General features: G+C 39.5%; 2 protein-coding genes across 7 annotated transcripts in view; one reads left to right on the top strand and one right to left on the bottom strand.

The window, feature by feature from the left end:
• The window catches only part of POLR1D (RNA polymerase I and III subunit D), a 62,081-nt gene extending 61,108 nt beyond the window's left edge, over positions 1–973 (bottom strand). For 3 of the 4 annotated variants that reach the window (XM_053563356.1, XM_053563357.1, XM_053563355.1), the window contains exon 1: positions 119–846. In XM_053563356.1, coding sequence (XP_053419331.1) covers positions 119–157 — 39 coding nt within the window. In that variant the 5' untranslated portion in view covers positions 158–846. Of the gene's footprint in view, positions 1–118 lie in introns of all 4 variants that reach the window. The other variant, XM_053563358.1, reaches the window with a different exon arrangement.
• A 143-nt stretch (positions 974–1,116) lies between these two features.
• The window catches only part of LNX2 (ligand of numb-protein X 2), a 77,867-nt gene continuing 57,291 nt past the window's right edge, over positions 1,117–21,692 (top strand). For 2 of the 3 annotated variants that reach the window (XM_053563351.1, XM_053563354.1), the window contains exon 1: positions 1,117–1,478. The gene's annotated coding sequence lies outside the window, so the exon portion shown is untranslated. Of the gene's footprint in view, positions 1,545–21,692 lie in introns of all 3 variants that reach the window. The other variant, XM_053563353.1, reaches the window with a different exon arrangement.

The following is a 21,692-nucleotide window of genomic DNA, read 5'->3' as shown; positions in this document are numbered from 1 at the left end:
CTGAGGACGGAAAGAGGAAGGAGGAGCCGCAGCGGCGCGGCGGGGACGGGTCGTTGGGCGGGGCGTGGAGGCTCCGCCCCAAGGCCCCACCCCCGGCGCGAGGCGAGGGGCGGCTCACCTGGCACACCCCCGCGGGGGGAGGCGGGGTCGCGCCCATTACACCCCCGGGCCCAGGCAAGCCTGTGGCAGCTGGAGTCAAGCTTTTGGTACCTTCCGCAAGGTGCAGGCGAGGGGGGCGGGGCCATACCTGTAGCCTCCAAATCACCTTACTACTAAGGAGTCGGGCCTGTTTTTGCCTGCGGCTAGACCTGGCGGGAGGACGGCGTTACCCTCAGGTTGGCGCTTCCCGGGACCTTAACCCTCAAACACCTTTCATGGGACAACAGTGTTAGAATATAGTTGACCAATACACCTTGAAAAAGGAAGGGACTAATGTACGAAGAGATGAATTTCACAACATAATACAAAGGTTTAGGACGGTATTTGTCTTGCCTGCGTCTTCAGCTGCACTTTTCACCTGGGTTAAAGGACAAGCGTTTGTTTTCTCTTTGGGGGATGAGCGAGAGTTTGGGAGAACACTGTCCCTCACTCCATCCTTTCTTTCCTAGGATCCTCTCTAACCTTGGAGTAATCCTCCCCGCTATGGACTTCCTTTTCCCTTTTGGCTCCATAAACCTACTTACCTGAGAAACCTGCCACCCACCTTTGTTCCCAGGTGTCCCAGACGCGGCCCAGGCAAGCTTTCGCCACCAGACCCGCTCTCCGCCCTCGCTCTCCTTCTTTTGTACCGCCCCTCTCTCCTCTTCTTCAAATGCTGTCCCTCACCAATCACCACTTTTCCCTTCCCCTGGCCAGCTCGTGTCCCGGCCCTACCCCAGCTGTCCTCTGGCCAAACACACCTATATTTCTCTTCCCTGAGCCACCCGTTCTCCTTGCTTCCCACCCTCCCCGTGATTCCCCTAGAAGTGCGCTCCCTCCCCAGCTGTTCTACTCCCCTCGCGGTGGTCCGGGCGGCGCGTACACATTTCTCGAGCGCGTCTTCTGCTGGGGAATCAGGCAAGCTGCGGGGACAGCCCAGAGCGGGTGGGGGAGGGCTGGCGGCCAGGAGCGGAGTGGGCTCACTCTAACCCAGGAGTGACGGCCCGTTCTGGCCCGCCCTCTGAGCTCTCGGATAGGTGGAGCTGCCCTCTGGCTCGCCTCCCTCCCGCCCTGTGCTGCCACCGATTGGCTCGAGTGAGTGTCGGGTTGGGCCGCTCGGCCCTGGCGCTCGCCCCCGGGAAGGCAGCAGGGGCGGTTGAGAAGTAAAGTCTTGGCCAGAGTTTGCTTCTTGCCAGGAAATCCGCGGCGGCGGCGGCGATTCCCGGAGAAGCAGAGCCCGACTGGCTCCCCGCTTCCTCAGGGGACCGCGGAGAGAGGAAGCTGGCGCTGGGCTGCGGCGGCGGGAGATCCAGCGCGCCCCGGGCAGCCGCGCTTTACCAGTGAGTAACTTTGCGGTGCCCGCTTAGCTTCCGCGCCCTCTCCCCGGCTCCGGGCGGCCCCCTCAGGTACGGGCGTCGGCGGGGTGTGGGGCAGCGCCGCGCCCTGGGAGCCGGCCGGAGCAGCGCGGCTGTCCTCCGCGGTTCTCCTAGCTCTCCCGGGCTACGAGGGCAACGCGGACTCAGGTGTGGGGCTGGCCGCGCTGGTCCGGGGAGGAAGAGCCGGCTCCCGGCGTCCCAAGCCCCCCGCTGGGCACGCGCTTGGAAGGTGGGCTGCCCCCGACTGGTAGCATTTGGTGGTTCCGGCCACTGTGGTGCAGATCTCGGCTTCGTTTGCTTTTTAAGGGAAGGGAGAGGTGGGGATGAGTTTTTAAATCTTCTATGTCTGTGTGTGTGTGTGTGTGTGTGTGTTGGTAAGGAGATTGGCACTAGCTGCCTGCACATCGGATTTTGATCTTCTGGAACGGAAAGGGGAGAGAACATTCCCTCCGCCCCAGCCTGTTGCCTATCAGCTCACCTTTCTCTTTAAAAGGCTGAAGAGGGTGGGAGAAAGATTTAATGTCTTCCAGGGGGGTAATTTCAAAATACGGATCTAGTTTTCGAAGCAGTTGCACACAAAACACCATTTGGGAAATACATCATTCGCTTTTCAAAGCTTTCTGCCACGTTTTAGACATGGACTTTTGACTTACATGTAGTGTTTCTTCTAGTATTTCAGGTTACATTTAAGATTACGTTCATATCTGTCAGGAGCTAAAGTACACGTATGCATAGTCTTCCACTGTATAGATTTATGTTTGTGAAATCTCAGAAATCAGAAAACAAAGTTGAGTGAGAAGGGGTGGCGATGCAGGGGAGGAAATAGTTGTGAGCTCCCGTTTATTTGGTTGCTTTCACTGTAAGAATTTTACATTCTTCCAGCAATAGTACTTGTAAATTGGCCTTGTTCCCAGGATGCATTTTGATTTTTCTTTTGCAAGTCCTGCGATGCAGCACTGATGAAGCTGGTTGTCAGTAGATCAATTTTATTTAATAGATTTCATTTCCACCTCCACACTCCTTTCAAAATGGACTTTGGCAAGTAAGGAAGTAGTAACAAAGTTTTGCCTTTTTAGCTTGTTCAAGTCCCACATGTGAGTTTTCCCTAGGTGTAAAATGTAGGCCAGATCAGAACCAAACATTACATTTAATTTGACCCACTTGTGTGTTAACATTCTTAATTTATATCTTGTCTGTCTCATCGACTTTGAAATTTTTCATTATTTATTGATGTAGCCACCGTTATAGTGCCTACTGCATGCCACGCATCAATTGCAGAGGTTGGTTCTTGCCCAGAAGTTGCTCATAGTCTCTTTTGCAAATTGATCTATACCTCTCTTCCACTAGTTTCCAAAAGTAATTGGACAAAGTGCTGTGGGAACTTAAAAGAGAGAGCATTTCTGCCTGGAGTTTGTTAGAGAAGGCCTAACATGGGCACATTTCAAATTACAGGCAAGTAACATATAGGCCACTTGCAAATAAATGCATGTAACTTTAGGATGTTGCTTTATGAGATTTGTATGTGGCCAGCCTGACTGAAGGACACAGTGAGCTAGTAGTTAGGGGCTGGTGAGTTCATTTCAGAGCACTTAACACCTTGCCTTGCTTACAGTGGGCACTCAAATATTTACTGAACTGACTTGATCAAGAAAATGAAGAAATTTGGACTTTATCCAGTCAGTGATAAGGAGCTGCCAGTTTTAAATGTCATGATAACATTTGTATTCCAGAAAGATATCTGCAGCAGTCTGGAAGATGGTGGGGGTCCAAATGGAAGTTAGACAAAGTTGGAAGCTCTTATAATGGGGGTTAAATGCTTAGGGGCTCTCCATTCATACAATCTGGGTCGGAATCAGGCTTACTTGCTGCGTAACCTCTTTGTTCCTTAGATTCTTTAGAATTTGAGGGATAAAACTTGAAAAAACATGTATAAGCATATAGTAAGGACTTAGTAAATGCTACTAGTCTGTGTGAAGAAAGTGGAAGGAGAAATGATGGTGTATTTACGATGGTGAGGTACGATGTGGAGGCTGGACCGGGTAAGTGTCTAAATGGACTAATGAGAGAAGCATCATTCCTAGGTTTTTTGAGGCATTTGTATGTGCTGATTGAGCTTGCTGTGAAGTTAAAAATCAGGGCTGAATTCTGTCACCTACCTTTAGAATTACTGTACCAACTGAGTTTTGATTTCCTAACATTTAGGAGATGATTGCCATACCTGTTTAGTTGGGTTTGAGGATCAAATGAAATTACTCATGTAATGCCCTTGGCAGAGTACCTAGCACATTCCAAGTGCTCAATAAATATTAGTTGTTCCTTTAGATGGTGACATTAATGAGCTAGTGGAATGTTAGAGGATATGAGAAAAAGCTGTTAAAAACAATTTGATGGTAGAGGTGGGGAAGGGAAGTCCAATTTTGGACCAACTCAATGAGGTGCTAAATGGGTGGGTGAGATATCTGTGGTGCAGTTGTTGGATAGATATGTCCGACAGGACCTAGGAAAGAATAGAAAAGAAAAAAAAGAGTTCACGTAAAGCCTTTGTGGATACAGTAAGCTTTAGGGTAGGTGTGAGGAAAGGGGAAGGAGAAGAGGGATTTACAGTGTAAAAATGCCAGAAGTGTTGACATTGAATATTAGGCATCTCATCTTAAAATGCCACCATCAAAGAAAGGAGAACTCCAGGCTCATATAATCTTCTTGTCTTTATGCCCTCTTTCTCACCTTTCTGATTGCTACCCTAAAATCCAAATATAGTAGTTTTTAATTTTATTATGTAGAGTCATTTAACTATTTCCTTCTGCTTACAGGGCCACTTTTCCTGTGTCCAAATGTGAAGAGTCAGAGGTCTCAGTTTCATAAGTTCCACTCTATTTAGGAAGCAGTGTTGGTTGGAAAATGTGTGTATATACACACCCAGATATGGCACAGATATATTTTGCATGCAGAATTGTAGAAGAAGACAGGGACTGGCCTAAATTCTCCCTGTTAGAAGGCCTGGGAGTTTTACAAAACAAATCCCCTTTAGTTTTCCTGTTATGTGTTTCTTTTCCTCAGAAAAGTACAAAACAGTAGAAAAATCTGTGGTTATGTAAGTTTTTTTGTTTGGTTAAATTCCAGAGGAAAGTGGTTATTTTGTGTATTAGCCTATGCAAAGTTATTAAGAGGAATTTTTTAACAAGCAAGTGCTCATGATGTGTGTTACAGTAATAAATCATCTTCTGGTTAGTATGATTTTAAAGAAGCAGGTGTTGTATGTTTTCTACAGCAGGAATTCTGTTTTGCTCTCTGAAGAATCCCCAAGTACTTAGAACAATAAATATTGATATATGTATACATGAATAAGTTGGATCAATTGGCTTTGATCAGTCTTGGCTCTCAGACTTCTAATCTTTGGAATAGCCCTTGGTTAGAAGGAGAATAAAAGAGAATTGATCGATTAAGGAAGAGTAAACTTAAAGTGCTTTGTGTCTTTGCAGGAAGATACTGGAACTTTGACAAAATTGATAGCCATTATGATTCAACTGTTTTAGTGCCAGCTGCTGTAATTATTTGCTTAATTCCCTCCTTCCTCCCTCCATTTTACTGCTGTACTTGTGGGGTGTGGTAAGGAGGAACAGACATGTAGGGATACAGCTTTGATCAGAGGTAAACTGGCAACAGCTGGCAACAGCTTCTGTGTTCTCTCTTGGTTAGCAGAACTCCGAGGCAGAGTCTCTGAAGTCTTGATAAGGATAGCTAGAAAGATAGGAACAGAAGTGTTGTAGGCGATAGGGTCTAAACATGGCTTATACCTTTATCTTTGCAGCTTGGAGATTTAGGACCGTTATTTCTGGCAGTCACTTTCCTTGAGTGGAGAAATTATGTGCGGGGAAAATTATTTTTTCTCAAAATTAGACTGACTAGGAGAAATGAGAAATAGAAACTAATGCAGACAATAAGCAATAGGCAAGTAACATCATTATATGTCCATTTTAAAAGTATACCACCTTCATAACGTAGAACACATGCTTTAAAAACTTTTCTTTATTGAATGAGTAATCTTAAAGTTATTTTAAATAACAAATTGCCCTATAGTGTATAATAGGGGCCAACATAAAAAGTGCTTTTAACCAAGTTTTAAGGACCTGCATCTTAAGTAAGATGTGCTTGGCCATAATAAAGTATATGAGATACTTGTTCTACCTTCCCATTGTCTTGGCATTCAACTCCTAAAATACTTGAAATTTTCAAAGTGCTAAGTATCTTTTTGTATGCTAATGATTGACTGTTGTCTGGCAGCCCCTAGGTAGCTTCTGGGTGGAGCTAGTCAAAGAAAGACTTAGGCAGAATAGAGGGTGGGGATTTTCAGCTCCAGCCCTCAACCTAAAGAGAAAAGAGGAGCTGAATAAGACATCAAAGACATCTTGTTGAGAGAATGGAAAAAGTTGTGTCCAATCCATTGGGAGATCTCTGACTTTTAAGGGGCTAAATGCCTTGGGGCAAGTTTTGGTGTATCTTAACTGTAAGTCTTGAGGGTAGGTTTTAGGAGGTGGTGAATCTTGGTTTCAGGTGGTCTGCCCCAAATCCTTGAAAATCTCAGCTTCTGGCTCCATGCCCATAGCTTGGTGGCGCCGAGGCTGGTGGGTTCAAACCTTTCCCAGGCCCGCTAAACAACAATGACAATTGCAACAACAACAACAAAATAGCCGGGCATTGTGGCAGGCACCTGTAGTCCCAGCTACTTCGGAGGCTGAGGCAAGAGAATTGCTTAAGCCCGAGAGTTTGAGGTTGTGGTGAGCTGTGACGCCACAGCACTCTAGCCAGGGTGACATAATGGGACTCTGTCACACACACACAAAAACTCTTCTTTGTCTTGCATAAAACCCACCATTTGAGGGAAGCAACACAAAAATTTAAGTATTTAGTTGAGAATTTGTTCTATGGGGGCTGTTGTGTTTGGAGAGCTTCCAGATTGCTGAACCTGTGGAGGTTCCGGAAGAGTGGCACGGGGTGCCTAGAAGCTCCTGCTCCTTCCTTCATACCTCTCCCTACTTGTCTTCTTCATCAGTATCCTTTGTAATCATATTGGGATCTGAAGCTGTTACCAGATAGTGTCAGAATTGAATTGAATTAGAGGACACCCAACTTCTGTCTTCGCTTGGTATGGGGAAAACCCTCCACACATTTAGTCACAGGCATATTGTGTTGATGATTATTTTATTAAGTGAGAGAATAAAAGTACCCCTCCCCCCCTTTTTTTGAGATATAGTCTCATTTTGTCACTTTAGGTAGAGTGGCATGGCATCATAGATCACAACAACCTTAAACTCTTGGGCTCAAGCAATCCTCCTGCCTCAGCCTCCCAAGTTAGTAGCTGGGACTACAGGCACCTGCCATGATATAGGATAATATTTAGAAATAAACATATCCTACATCAAGCACACAAAGTGAATTCAGTGTGAGTTTAAAATGATTTGCTTTTCTTCCAGAGGCTTAAGGGACCTGGACCCCCCTGGGATACACAAAGAGTGTGTTTGTTCGCGTCTCTGGTCACGCAACACATGATGCCTGGCTAGTTTTTCTATTTTTAGTAGAGATGGAGGCTCACTCTTCCTTAGGCTGGTCTCAAACTCCTGAGCTCAAGCAATCCACCTGCTTCAGCCTCCCAGAGTAGAAAAAACACTTTGAAGTGTGTGTTTTTCCAACTCTGCTGAAGTGTGTGTTTTTCCCTTTTTCAGAGCTTCCAAGATTCTCATGTCTATTACTTTGTTTTAGAAGTAGACTAAATTTGGGAAATACTTATATCTGCCTACTCTACCCTCTCCACCCCAATTGAGATTTAGGCTGCCAATCTTAATTTAAGATTTAATTGTTTATTCGAACCTTTATTTTCCCAGTTGGTATTTATTGAACACTTGTTATGTGCCGGGCACTGTTCTAGTTGGTGAAACTATAGGAATGAGCAAGACAGGTGGGATCTCTGTTCTCATGGGGTTTACATTCTGGGGGATGGTAGCAGGAGGAGAAACAAACAATAAACAGGTAAGTAATTAATGAAAAGGATAATGTATAAGGAAGAAGGTAAGATAATGTGGTTACGTCTGTTATCCTGGTTACTAAAATCTGCAACTGGTCCTCAGATTTCCTTTCAACTATGTTTGTAGTCTTCACCAGGAAGACTTTTAAGTTTGATTTTGAATCAAAAGTTTAGTTTATTATATCTTAAACAAAAAAGCAGTACAATTAATCAAAGTATTCCTAAATTGTCAACACACTTTTGCCATCTTAACTGTAACTTGTGTATGCCAGCAGCAAGGAAGCCTGGAAAGTGAGTGGCAATGAAATCATGAAAGGCATTTTCCTCACCTTGTGGAGAATTAAACCTTTTTCCTTGCAAGAAATGGTCTAAAGCCTGGAAAAAGCGGTAGTCAGTTGATGCAAGGTTTGGTAAATATGGTGGATGCCAGAGTTTCCAAGCCCAGCTTCTGTACTTTGTGCAGCACTGTTTGTGGGACATGTGGTTGAGCATCCTCTTGCAAGAGGATTGGCCTGTCTCTGTTGACCAATCTTGGCTGCTTAATCACAACGATCCTTAACATTTCATCCTTTTGGTCACTGTAGACATCTCCTGTAATGGAGTGACTAGGTTTCATGAAGCTATAATGGATAATACGAGGGCTAGACCAAACAGACACCATTAGGTTTTTGTTTGTGTGTTTGTTTTTTGTGAATATTTACTTTTGGACCGTGTTTCAGCACTTCATCTTTATCCGACCGTTGTGCTGAACACTTCCAGTTACCAAAAGGAATCCATTTTTCATCACAGGTAACAATATGGTGTAGAAATGGTTCACCTTTCTGTTGTGACAGCAAAGAATGGCAAGCTTTGATACGATCTCTCTTCTGACTTTATTTAATTCCTGTAGAACCCATCTGTCCAGCTTCTTTACCTTGCCAATTTGTTTCAAATGGTGCAATATTGGAATAGTAATGTCAAAAATTGCTGCTAATTCATCAGAAGATTCGGATGGATTGGCTTCCACTACAGCTTTCAGCTCATCATTATCCACCTTGGTCTCAGGTCTCTCATGTGCTCACTTTCAAGATTAAAATCACCAGAACAGAACTTCTCAAACAAACCCATGGTAAATTCATTAACCATGTCCTTCCTAAACACTTCATTGATACTTCAAGCTGGGCACACTGCATTGGTTCCACAACAGAACTCTTATTTGAAAACAACGCGAATTTTGGACTTACCTGTGATTTCACAAAAATTGCTCTAAAAAATAATTTCAAAGATAATCACAAGCCAAAATGTGCATTTAAATGACTTATTGTACCTTCACAATAAAAATAAAATAAGAAGTGTCAAAGTGTAATGTCAGAGTTAGTAATTGTCCACTCAGTACTTAAGGAAATTGGACATTTCATACTGCCCAAAAGAAATGAACAGCGTCATCTTAGCTTGTCCTTTTGTACCCTTTGCTGGAGGTTTCCCACTCAGTGAAGCTAAGTAGCAAAAGTAGGAAGGATTTTAGAGAAGAAGCAAGGCATCTGGAAAATCATTTCTCAAGATAGTTTGGCTTTTTAATGAAGCTGGGAGTTTGTGGAGTTTACATAGACTTGAGTTTGGACCTGTTTGTATTTCAGTAGTACTGCATATGTTCTGAATTAAAAACAAAACAAAACCAAAACCCTACTAGTTACTAAGAAAGGAAAAAGGGGGGAAATAATTTTATCAATCCCTGTGAAATTTGTACTTTTATTTTGAAGTTTCTCATGTCTCCAGAAAAAACTCATCAATGTCACCTTCTAAAGAACTCTTTAATTTGTGACTTAGCTTTATAATTGACGTGTAAGACTTTAGTGCCATGTTTCTTTGGTACTTAGGAATTTGGAGTGTGACCTATGACTCATCAGTTGACGTTGTGGTATACTTTTAGAAACAAAGAATGCCATAATAGATTTCCCTTAAACAGCAGTAGTGGAAGTAAATGCAAGAAAACACAAACTTGTCAATGTGTATGCTGGTATGACTACAGCTATTATGTTAAATTGATCATCAGAAATGTGTTACAGCACTGGACATTTCAATGAGTTGAGTAGAATCTACATAAACTATGTATCTTGGAAAAAGATTCTTAAATGTAGCAAAATTGCATTTCTCCCATTTTTCTGGTAGGAATTAATTTTGCAGATAAATATATTTATTTTAGTTTGTGTTTTACTTATTTTTGAAACAGAAATGAAGCAATGAAGAAAAAGCATTGTCTTGAGCATATGGCTTCATTTTTAATGCTTCGTAAAATTGTTCTTATTTATGATGTAGATATTTGTGTGCTTTGCTTTTTATTTTTAATCATGAACTAAACTTCACTTTTTTCTATTTCCTACTTTCTTTATTTCCTTTCCTTGCTTCTTTGCTCCTGCCCCAATATAGTTCCAGACACATATCTGTGCAAATAGATACTTCATGAAAAACAAGTCCCATGAGCCCTTTACGTCAGCTGCCCAGTTCTCTTACAGTTGACTGTTAGTTTTTTGCATATCCTTTTAACCATATTTTTGTATATACACTCGTGTGTATATATAGAGAGCTATGCTATTCTGTACCTTGATTAAAATTAGCACAAAATTTGTTTTGGTAGTCTTTTGAAATTTAACTTGGTCACCTTTTGTTTGCTGATCTCATCTGAATTATTTTACCTTAAAAAAAAAAAATCTCTTGAAGGACATGTAGACATGACCATGCAGATGTTTTCTCTGCTGGATATGATAAAAACTAAAAATCATAACCCTGTTACATATTCGTTTTTAAAAGGAATGCTGAGCACAATAAAAATTAGTCATCTTCATGATAACCTAAAAGAAAATGGGTAGTTTTTTAAAAGAAAATGGGATACCTAAATTGCTTTGATCTAGCAAATATAGTGTAACCATGGAATAATACCAGTTTGGTAATTTTGCTAAAAAGCTTGAAAAGCTTTGCTATTAGGGAATATTGCATTATAAATTGTGCTGAATTAAAAATTACTTGTTTAACACATCTGGTTGCTAATTGGAAATGCCTTGGTGCGTTGTCCAATGTTCATCAATTCTGAAGATTGTACCTTTACAGTATTAATGTTTGTAGTGGGCACTCCTAAAATATTTTTTCATTTTGAGAAGTGTAGAATGCATTCATTTTGTTCTTGGGGAGAAAGTGGTCTTCTCCTTGAATTCAATTAGAATATGATGTTAGATCTAGAGAGGAAAAAAGGTAAATTGTTTTCATTAATTTATGAGTACTATCCTACGTGTTAATGTTTTCGGTGTTATATTGCTTTCCTTTCAGTTGCAAAGTGTAAGTGGACAGAACTGTGCAGCTGCCAATGTTAATCATTATAATAACTACCATTCTCATGACTGCTCTGTGCGGCTGTTGCTCAGCCAGCAGCTTTAAGTCTCATTTAGCAATTAATTGTCACAGTAGCCCAGTGACGTCAGTGTTCTGTGTTTAAGGACTGGAGTTCAGAAAGTTGCACAGGTAATATACAATTTGAACAAGGTAAAGTGGTTACCTGTGATTGGAAACCAGACCTATTTGATCTAAAAGCTATCTTACTCTTTACTATATAAGGCTTATAGAAAAAGTTAAAGTTGTGACAGAATCACAGTTGTTTTCTTTCTTCTTGCTGAAAAGGACTTTAAAGATCATTTTAGTTTAAGCCATATAGCTGGCCAGTGAACACATAGCTTCCAAAGCCATAGTCATGTTCTTGGGCTCATATGAGGTGGTTTGTCAAAAGAAACTTAATGGATTGTTTGTTAAAATGCGTTTGAATGATTTTATAGAAACCATGGTTTCAAATACAAAGCCTGAAAAGGAAAATCTGATTGTTTGCTACCTCTCTGCCTGTCTGTCTGCCACCCGTCCGTCTAACCATCTATCCATGAGATCTAGAGAAAAGAGTAGTTATATTTATATACTGCAGCAGCTTCTTAGATGTTTAATTTTGGTAATGGTCTTAGAGTTTAAGCAGTAGAATGTTTGGAAGCAAAGAGACTTAAAGAGTAATTGGTTGCTGGAAAGACTGGGACCTGAAAAAGTATATATATCTTTTGTAATGGGCTGTCAGCAAGAGCTCTGATTTTAGTTTGTCAAACCCTTCTTGTAAAATGATACTTGGCATAGTTCTGTGTACTTATTTTGTGTGGTGTTTTCAGAAAAGGACGTGTTTTTTGTTCACCAAAATTTGATAGAAAATGGCAATTTAGGAGCAAGCATAAGAAAAGGGATTGTAACAAAAAAAAGACTAACAGCTTAGAAGTTGTATCAACCCTTTTGAGCCATGGGGTTTTTCCTTTCTTTCTTTTTTTTTTGAATTTTAATTTGTAGACTAGCATGTTTTCGTTTTTTATATTATAAAAATAATTAAATGGTCAAGCATGTAATGATAGCTATTCCTAGAAAATCTGGAACATAGATAAGCATAATAAGAAAAACGGGTTTAGTCTCTTCTACCAAATTCACATCACATCTCTGTCCATAGTTCTTGCCCCCGTTCCTAAGTGTTGGGTAGTCTTTGTAGCATACAAAGCTGTATATGATGATCTTTGTAGTGTCAGAAGACTTCCACTAATCTATCCTTGCCTTCTTATTTCTTATTCTCTACTTTCTGTTTCCTTAAAGGTGCCTCAGCCTGTACAATAAAACTGTCACTTAAAGGGATACTTCCTTTTCAGCACTATTGCTTGTGCATCTTTTGTAGTCATTGTGAATCAAAACCATTACCCTTGAGCATGAAGTAAAAGAAACCACAGCTGAGAAAACGGTTCTTTTTAGAGAATGTGTATGTTTAGTTTACCCCATAGGGTACTCATTAGCCAAGGAGCATTTGCACCACGTGTACTGTTGGCTCTGCCCAGTGCGGACATCTGCTGGCCTGCCTGCCCTCTCATCTGAATGTGTACTGTAGCATAGCATGTGTTAACTATGTACTGTTTTGTTTTTTTTTTAAGATACGTATATATGTTTTCAGGGGGGTGAAGGAAAACATTTTAGAAAACATAATAACACGGGCGGTGCCAGTGGTTCAAGGAGTAGGGCGCCGGTCCCATATGCCAGAGGTGGCGGGTTCAAACCTAGCCCTGGCCAAAAACCAAAAAAAAAAAAAAAAAAAAACATAATAACACATTGGCGTTTTACAGAATGGTAGGTTCTAATGAGAAATGTGTGTTAAAATTCCAGTTGGACATATATTTTTTGGTGGGGGATACATTAATTACAGTTATTTTACTGAATTAATGTTTATTTAGCATTGTAAGGTATAATGACTTTAAGCTAGTTGGGAAGCATTTCTTAAAAATTTGTACCTCATTGTTGGCATTCATGTAGAAGAAAAACCAGTAGTTGTGTGGGCACTGGCTACCTCTTGGCAGGTAAGGGACAGTACATAAAAAGAGGAATCTGCCCATGAAGCTATGTACCTATTCAAGCACTGCTAGTGGGTTTTGTAAGCTGCTATTGTTAGTATTTCTTTGTCATCAGCAGATGGCAGTTTACTAATTTGGACAATCACCTGCTGAGTTTTGTAATGGCATAGATTACATAAGCATACTGAAAATGCTCATAAGATATCCAAGATTGATTTGCTCTTCTTTGTAGGACAGTTGTGCTGCTAAAACAAGGTAATTCAGAGTGTGCAATTGCACCAAGGTATGTTTCTGTTTTTAGTTTTTATTTATTTATTTTTTTTAGAGACAGGGTCTTGCTCTTATCTTCCAGGCTAGTGAGATCATAGCTCACTATAGCCTTGAACTCCTGGGCTCAAGAGATCCTCCTGTATCCTGAGTAACTAGGATCACAGGCACACCCCATCATGCCTGGCTTATTTATTTATTTTTTTTTTTTAGAGACAGAGTCTCACTATATTGCCCAAGCTGGTCTCAACCTCCTGCCTTCAAGCAGTCCCCTCTGCCCCCACACCTCATCCTTGACCTTCTAAAGCACTGAGGATTACAAGCATGAGCCACTGCACCCAGCTGTTTTTATTTTAAGAGGTGGCATCAAGTGCTATTCTTGTTTCCCAAGAACTTACTTAAAGGACATTAACTATAATCCTAGGGCTAAATTATGTTGCAAAAGATGACAAAATTCTTTCAGTGTAGAACACAGAAGTTAGATTTTATAGAAAGACTGACAGTGTTCTGTTTAACAGATATTCGTAGTATTGATCTAAATTAAGGATTATGTGAGCCGTAAATTGTTGATATTATTAAGTAGTAAGAGATGAACAGAAAAATGCAATTGTGGCACCAGTTTCCTAAGTAACATTGCTAATATTTGATGCATAATTATTTCATGAGACACCGAGTAAAAGTTCAGTTTCAATCATGTGACTTCTAAAAAGTGAAAAAATATTTACATAAAATTGTAGATAAAAATCTATATTATAGGGGTGGCGCCTATGGCTCAAAGGAGTAGGGTGCCAGCCCCATATACCAGAGGTGGTGGGTTCAACCTCAGCCCCAGCCAAAAACTGCAAAAAAAAAAAAAATCTATATTATAATATTGCCCTATATTTTGTATATGTCTCATTCTTTTTTTTTTTTTCAAAAGGGATTTTCTATTTTATTAGATTTAAAAAAAACACAACAAAAGCGGTAGAAACCAGAGGGAAAAGTGAAGAAGGAAATGAAGAAAAGGCTTGGGTAAAGTGTCTCAGTTACTGTGCCATATAATCCTCTTACAAATAGATTCAATTCAAAAGTAAATAAAATGTTATTTAAAATTAAAGACTGACAACATCAATGTTGACATAGTATATGTAGCAACCAGAACTTAAACATTCTTGGTAGGAATGTCCAATGGTACAGCTACTTTGGAAAAGTTCCAGTGGTTGCTTATAAAACTAACCTTATACCTACACTGTGACTCAACCATTCTACTCTTTGGTATTTGTCCAAGAGAAATGAAAACGTATGTTCATAGAAGCTCTTGTTCATAATCACCAAAAACTGGAAGCCCACTTGTCCTTCAGTAAAGAGCTTGATCCATTGGGATGCTACTGAACAATGGAAAGAGACTAGTAGTGCATGTGTACGCCACAGCATGGATGCATCTCAGAAACATGCGGAGTAAAAGAGGCCTTAACCAAAAATGTATAAACTCTTACGTTCCCATTTAGATGATATTTTGGAATAGGCAAAACTAATTTGTGAAGGAAGAAAGATCATATGGGGGTGGAGGCTGACTGAGAAGGGCATGAGAGAACTGAGGTGATTCTGTTCCATATCGCAATAATGATTTGTGTCATGTAGGTGTATGCATTTGTCAAAAACTCAATGAATGTACACTTCAGATTTGTGTGGAGTTTTTTGTATTTAAATTTTACCTCTAAGGAAAAAACAAATATGGAACTTCAAATGATATGCAGGCTGTAATATTTGGAGACAGATGTACTGACTTTTCCAATTTACTTTGAGGTGCATGAAAAGATAAAATGGGGAAGAAAGGGGGGAAAATGTGATTAGGTATAGTAAAATGTTAATGGTAGACTTCTACAGATGTTTACTGTATGAATGCTGAACTTTTCTGTGTGTTTGAAAGTTTTTGTAGTTAGCAGAGTATCAATTGATAATGAAACTTTCAACTGTTCATGCACCGTATATTAATATTATTTTATACACTTCATTTTGTTTCTCTTTGCTTCAGTGATACTTATACTGATTTTGTGTATGAAACATGGCTGTGTGAGAATTTTTGAGAATTTATTTGTATTAATAATAGTAAATTATAGTCTTATTTGAGTACAGTACAAAGAAGTATCATTCTAGCTTATTAGTGTAAGTGTCTGTCTTTGGGGCGGTCATTACAGATTTCTTCTGCAATTTCTTCAGATGAAGTGTCATAAGTCGTGTGGCTTCTCTGGGAGTTCATCGCATGTTGCTTATATAATGCCTTTTTTGTTTTTCTTTAACGATAGGGAAGAGAGAAGGAACAGTAAAATATTCCCAATTTTACATACTACTGAACATGGACTTTGGGATTAGGGGTAACAGAATTTGAATCTCAGTCACTTGCCAGTTTTGTTTTAACCCCTTTGAACCTCATCTTTAAAATGGTGATGCTTTGTTAGAGTGACCAAAAAAAAATAAAGCAAAATGGTGATGGTAACTTTTCTTTTTTTCGTGGTGCCTAGCATCCATTACCTTCTGGCTACAGCCTGATTTGCTTTTTGGGGTGCCTCTTTCTTTAGTATGTGTGCTCGTGGGAAAATTGATTCAATGCCTTGTTTCAGAAGTAACCCAGGATTGGGTGTCTGTGGTTATAGTGATTGGTTCAGGATAGGTACATGACTCAACCCATCCCATCAGAGATAGAAAGACATAATTCTGGGGCTTTTGTTCCACAATATTGTGGAAGCTAAACAAGGGCAATGACTTTGTGGCCCTAAAACTGCTGGTGACTGGGTGTCATGGGAAGCCTGAGAATGAACTGAATTCAGAGAAACCAGAGTTGGAAGAAAGTCCGAGTCAGTTACATTTGTTTTGTTTTTTACTTAAGACAGCTTCGGGGCGGCGCCTGTGGCTCAGTGAGCAGGGCGCCGGCCCCATATACCGAGGGTGGCGGGTTCAAACCCAGCCCCGGCCAAACTGCAACCAAAAAAAAAAAAATAGCTGGGCGTTGTGGCTGGCGCCTGTAGTCCCAGCTGCTTGGGAGGCTGAGGCAGGAGAATCACATAAGCCCAAGAGTTAGAGGTTGCTGTGAGCCGTGTGATGCCACGGCACTCTACCCGAGGGCGGTACAGTGAGACTCTGTCTCTACAAAAAAAAAAAAAAAGACAGCTTCGGTCAGGTTTTCTACCACTTGCGGCTGAAAGAATCCTGCACATAGGTATTCACCACATAAGTTATCTGTTAGTAGTTTTCTTAAGGGCTTCTTTAGGTGCTGAGTAATTCTATAGTTATGCTTATACATAGTATGTTTCTAGACCACATACACTTTGCTTGTATACTGGTTAATCTACTGGTTAGATTTTAAGTTCTTCGATGAAGGGATTAGTTTATTCCTGTTATACCTTCTTTTCATCCTCATTACAATATCTATATCAGTGCTATCCAGTACAGTAGGCACTAACCTTCAAATGTTGTTGAACATTTGAAACATGGCTAATCCCAATTGAGATATAAGTATAAAATATATACTGAATTTCAAAGACCTAGTATGAAAAAAGAATATAAGATATTTGAATAATGTTGATTCATATTGAGATGATGACAATTTTGGATATATCAGATTATAAATAAAAATTCGTTAATATAATGTTTCTTTTTTTCTTAATGTAGCTACTGGAAAATGTAAATTATATGTGCCTCATATAATATTACTATTTGTGTCATTTGTTAATTAATGTCTTTGTACTAGGCTAAGCTCTATGAGCTCTTCAGAGTAACCTTATCCTCTTGCACAGTGTCTGGCATGCAGCATGTAATCAACAGATATTTGTTGAGTGAGTTGTGAATTCTCTTGTGCTTATTTTTTGTACCTGTTAAGGGCCATGCTAGTTAACTGATAGGGGAAAACAAGATAAAGTGTTTTTTAAAAACACATTATGTTTTTCTCTTAGGTTTTCATCTAGGGTGTTACCATAGAAACAACTACCAAAAGATTATCAGGGTTGCCGAATATTTTGGGGGGTAATCTTCACTGCCTTTGTTAACCTAACCTTAGATGTTAAATTTAAGCTTAAACATTTAGATTTGTTTATTGAGTTTTAGATCCTAAGTGTAAAAATTGAATCTGAGGGAAAGTTACTAAATAGGCACTTTATTCCTATACTCCTTTGAAGTTCTTTCTGTTATAATAGTTTGCAGGAAAGCAAAAGAGTTGTCCAAGTACAGGTGCTCTCCTGTTTCTACCAGATATCTTTGTTGTTATTTTCATTTATATTGTCTATTACTAACTTATTTTTTACCTAACCACTGTTTTTTAAATATAGATTGCTAATGGACCTTTACCCTGTTAGAACATAAATTATATTGTTTGTAACATAATTGAACAGTTCATCTTTTACTAGAATCTTAAGTTTAGATTGCTTTGAGGATGCTAGTAGATAGGGACAGAGGCAGTTATATCCAAGATTATCTATATAACCCAGAGCAAGCCAGGCTCACACCTGTAATCCTAGCACTCTGGGAGGCCAACGCAGTTGGATCACATGAGCTTAGGAGTTCCAGACCAGCCTAGACAAGAGAGAGACCCTGTCTCTCTTAAAAATACTAAAAAAAAAAAAAAAAACTAGCAAGGCATTATGGCAGGTGCCTTGTAGTCCCAGCTACTTGGGAGGCTGAGGCAAGAGGATCTCTTGAGCCCAAGAGTTTGAGGTTGCTGTGAGCTATGCTGCCATAGCACTCTACCTAGGGTGACAGAGTGAGACTCTGGTCTCAAAACACAGGTATATATAAAACCCAGAGCCAACGGCAAGAAAAAACAAATATGATTCCAGATCTTTAGGCTTTCCATGACAGTGTTGTTCCAACGAGGAAACATAAAGTCTCCTTTTGATATCTGTTTCTTAAAGCCCTAGGAGGAAAGCTTTAAACCCGGTTAAGCATGAAGGTCGCATTCGGAGCTTTGTAAAAATTTTGTGCCCCATGACAGATACAAGTGAATGTTTTCTAAGAAGCTTTGAGAAAGATTGATGGGAAGTTCAAAATTTGAGGTTCTGTTCAAGTTTTATGTTCATTCAAATTGATCGTGGTATATGAACATAGAAGCACAAAATTATTTGAACTTTATAGATATAGAAAGTAATGCCAATTTTGAAGGCTCCCGTTTTATTACAATAGAAGTAAGAAATGAAAATACAAAATTGTGAGAATTTTTGTGAGACTAAGAAATGAGGTCCATCTGGCATTTTGGCCCTTATTAAATCGCAGTAAGTGTTTTCTCTTAGAAATTAGCCTCCCTGATGCTGATAACAGAAGATGAAGAATTTCCTCATGGCTCTATTATATACATATATATTTTTAATTTCAGATTGATGTGTGAGGGTACAAATGTTTAGGTTACATTGTTTTCATTTCTATGGTAAAGTTCACGTTGAGTTGAGCCCTTCACCCAGGGGGTATACTGAACACCCTCACTTTGTGCACATTAGATGAGAACCCGCCAATCACCACCCCCCCACGCCCTACTCTCCTCTCTCCCTGGCTAGACTATACTTATTTTTTTCTTTTGTGTGGGCTTGTAGTTTTTATCTAGTACATGTTTACTATATATTATGTACTTAAGTACATACACTTTAGAAATTATAGCTCTGCAATCAGACTGCCTCATAATGAATCATGAATAAATTATAAGCTTGTCCTTGGGCAAGTTAATCACTCTCAGTTTCCCCATTTTTCAAATGGGGAACTGTCCAACTCAGGGTTGTTATGAGGATTAAATCTGTTATTTCTCTATTTCAATTAATACCATGCATGACACATAATAATCACTCAATAAGTGTTAGCTGTTATAATCTGCCAAATCCATTCCTGTACATAACTTTATGACATTAGTCGTACCCCTTTTATCTAACAATAAAAATCCTAATCTGTCCTCATCCCATTTTCTTGTCTTTAAACCAGCTATTCTCTGGCTACAATGTGTTTTTCTTTAGGTAACTGGGCATTGATATTTCAGACAGATATGGGCCATACGTGTTGACCATGTGGTTGTCTGTCCTGCCCTTTTTGTTAAACAATGGTGAGACATTTTCTCCACCTTCTAGAAGTAATGTGCTGGAATTCATGAGCTGGAAGAAGCTTTACTGAATGTCTAGCTCAGTGCATTTACGGAGTAAAATAATAAATGGACTATTAAATTTTGTCTTTTTGAAGTTACCAGCAAATTCTTATGTATGTACAGCTCTTAGATTATAGGGAATGAAGTTATATTTTGATGGGAAATAACAAGGAAAGTCTGCTTATAGTTCTTTTTTCGTTGATATACGTGTTCTGGTTTTGGTATGCTACCACCTTCTCCCTCCCTCTGTAAAATTTTTATATCCTAAAGTGTTTAAATCCATTCCTCTGACTGTTTCTAGTCATTACCTTAGTTCAAGCTTCTCATTATCATTCACCATAGCCATTGCAATAACTTCCTGTTTGTTTTATTTCATTATTGCCATAACCCCCCCTTACCCATGCCATATACCCCGACATGTAGATCTAGTCACATCATTTCTCAGCGTACTCAGCCCAGCCCTCAGACTCTCTCTCTGCCATCTACCCACTCAGATGCTGACACCCACACATAGTGCTCATTTGTTCCCAAAATACTTTACATTTTTAAAGCTGCTGTCCATTACTGTCCATAACTGCCCATTAAGAGTCCCCCTGTTGTTTCTCAGTCATTGCACTCCTCAAAGAAACTTTTCTAAATTACCGCAATAGAAATTACTTTACATGTCCATGTGAGGATTTTAAAAAATTACTTTTCCCCCTAAACTGTCAGAGCATCAGTTTTTTCCCTTTTATTCCACAGTGTCTGCCTCTCCTTTGTCTCATAGCAATGCTTATAAGCTACCATCTTTCTCAAAAGTATTGACCTGATTGAGCATTTTTTTTTTTTTTTTTTTTTGTAGAGACAGAGTCTCACTTTACTGCCCTCGGTAGAGTGCCGTGGCATCACACAGCTCACAGCAAGCTCCAGCTCCTGGGCTTATGTGATTCTCTTGCCTCAGCCTCCCGAGCAGCTGGGACTACAGGCGCCTGCCACAACGCCCGGCTATTTTTTTTGGTTGCAGTTTGGCCGGGGCGGGGTTAAATTAGGAAATTAGGAAGATGTGGGTTCAGTGATGTTTGCTATCTGTAAAAGGACAGGTTGATTTTTAATAATCACAGGACTTAGAGATTTTTTTCCTCTAGCAGTCATCTAATAAAAGATAAAGAAGTTTATGATTGAGGCTATTAAACATGGGGAGGCTGATAGAAATGCTATTTTGAGGGGGAAATGTCTATATTTAGGAGAAGGTAACCTTCAAAGAAGCAATCTCTGTTGGGGACTTATATGTGAACATAGAACGTCCTGTCTATTACAGAGAACGCCTCTGTCTATATGGTATGACATTGGAAATACACTGAGAAAGTCTCTTTGTTAAGTTGGCTCCATTCAAATATATTTCCTTGGCAGGGTTTTTAATTAAACATTTATTCCTTTAATGTTTAGCTTTGTCTCCTGTCATATACAGATGTTCTTAATACAAGTTAGTATATTAATTTTCATAAGTCCCTTGTAGATCTCTTGACTGAGATTTATTTTCCTAGAGATTTTGCTACAGAAAGGAAATAAGATGAGTAAAGGAAGAAAATGTGGTATTGAAATGGAGGAAGGAAAGGAGAGACAAGATTAAGAAAATAAAATTCATGAAATAGAATTAACCCAGGACTGGCCCTATTTGTAAATGTCATGTACCTCCATGAAATCCTTTCCTTTTTACTACCTTTTCTGTTAGAATTTGTTTTAGGAATAAAGGTGATTTAGCTTTGTTAGAAAGCCTGCAAGGATAAACGATGCACCTGTAAACTCTGGGCACTTTTCTAATTATGTAGATTAAAAGGCATCCACACACTTTCTAAATAAAACAATTATATGTCATATTTAATTGAAACTATTTACTTTTATGGTATAGTAGATTTCTCAAATCTTTAAGATGTTCTCTATGCCAGAAGGTTTTTTTTGCTTGCTTTTTTATAGGCACTTGTACATCTGTCTGCTTTCCACCTTCCAATGAAATGAGTTAAAATGAAGAGAGCATGTATTGGAAACGTTTTGTCTACAATGAACCCCAGATAGAACTACACTTATATGTGTTTTTTCCAATTTTGATCAAACCTTTAGGTTTCTTAAACTATAATGAAATACACTGGTTGAAAGTGAGATTGAAATCTGTTTAAATTATAGAATTCTGGGTAAGGTACTCATAGAGCCTAGCACATAGTAGGCACTCACTGACTACAATATAGTATTAGTGGCAATGAAATTTCGGATACATTCGGAAACAATACCCTGAGATAATATTTTGAAAAAACTTAAATTTCTCATAAGCCAGAAATCTCCTTATTTTTGTTATGGGTAGAATTACATAACTTGGAATAAAATAGGCAGCCACTATTTTAACACCTTTACATTTGAAAAATGAGTTTTCCTATGCTTAACAGAAG

This window comes from Nycticebus coucang, chromosome 15 (genome assembly GCF_027406575.1).
Source record: "Nycticebus coucang isolate mNycCou1 chromosome 15, mNycCou1.pri, whole genome shotgun sequence".
Lineage (NCBI taxonomy): Eukaryota > Metazoa > Chordata > Mammalia > Primates > Lorisidae > Nycticebus > Nycticebus coucang.
Note: the sequence above shows the minus strand (reverse complement) of the source record. Positions and strands in the feature narration are given on the sequence as shown.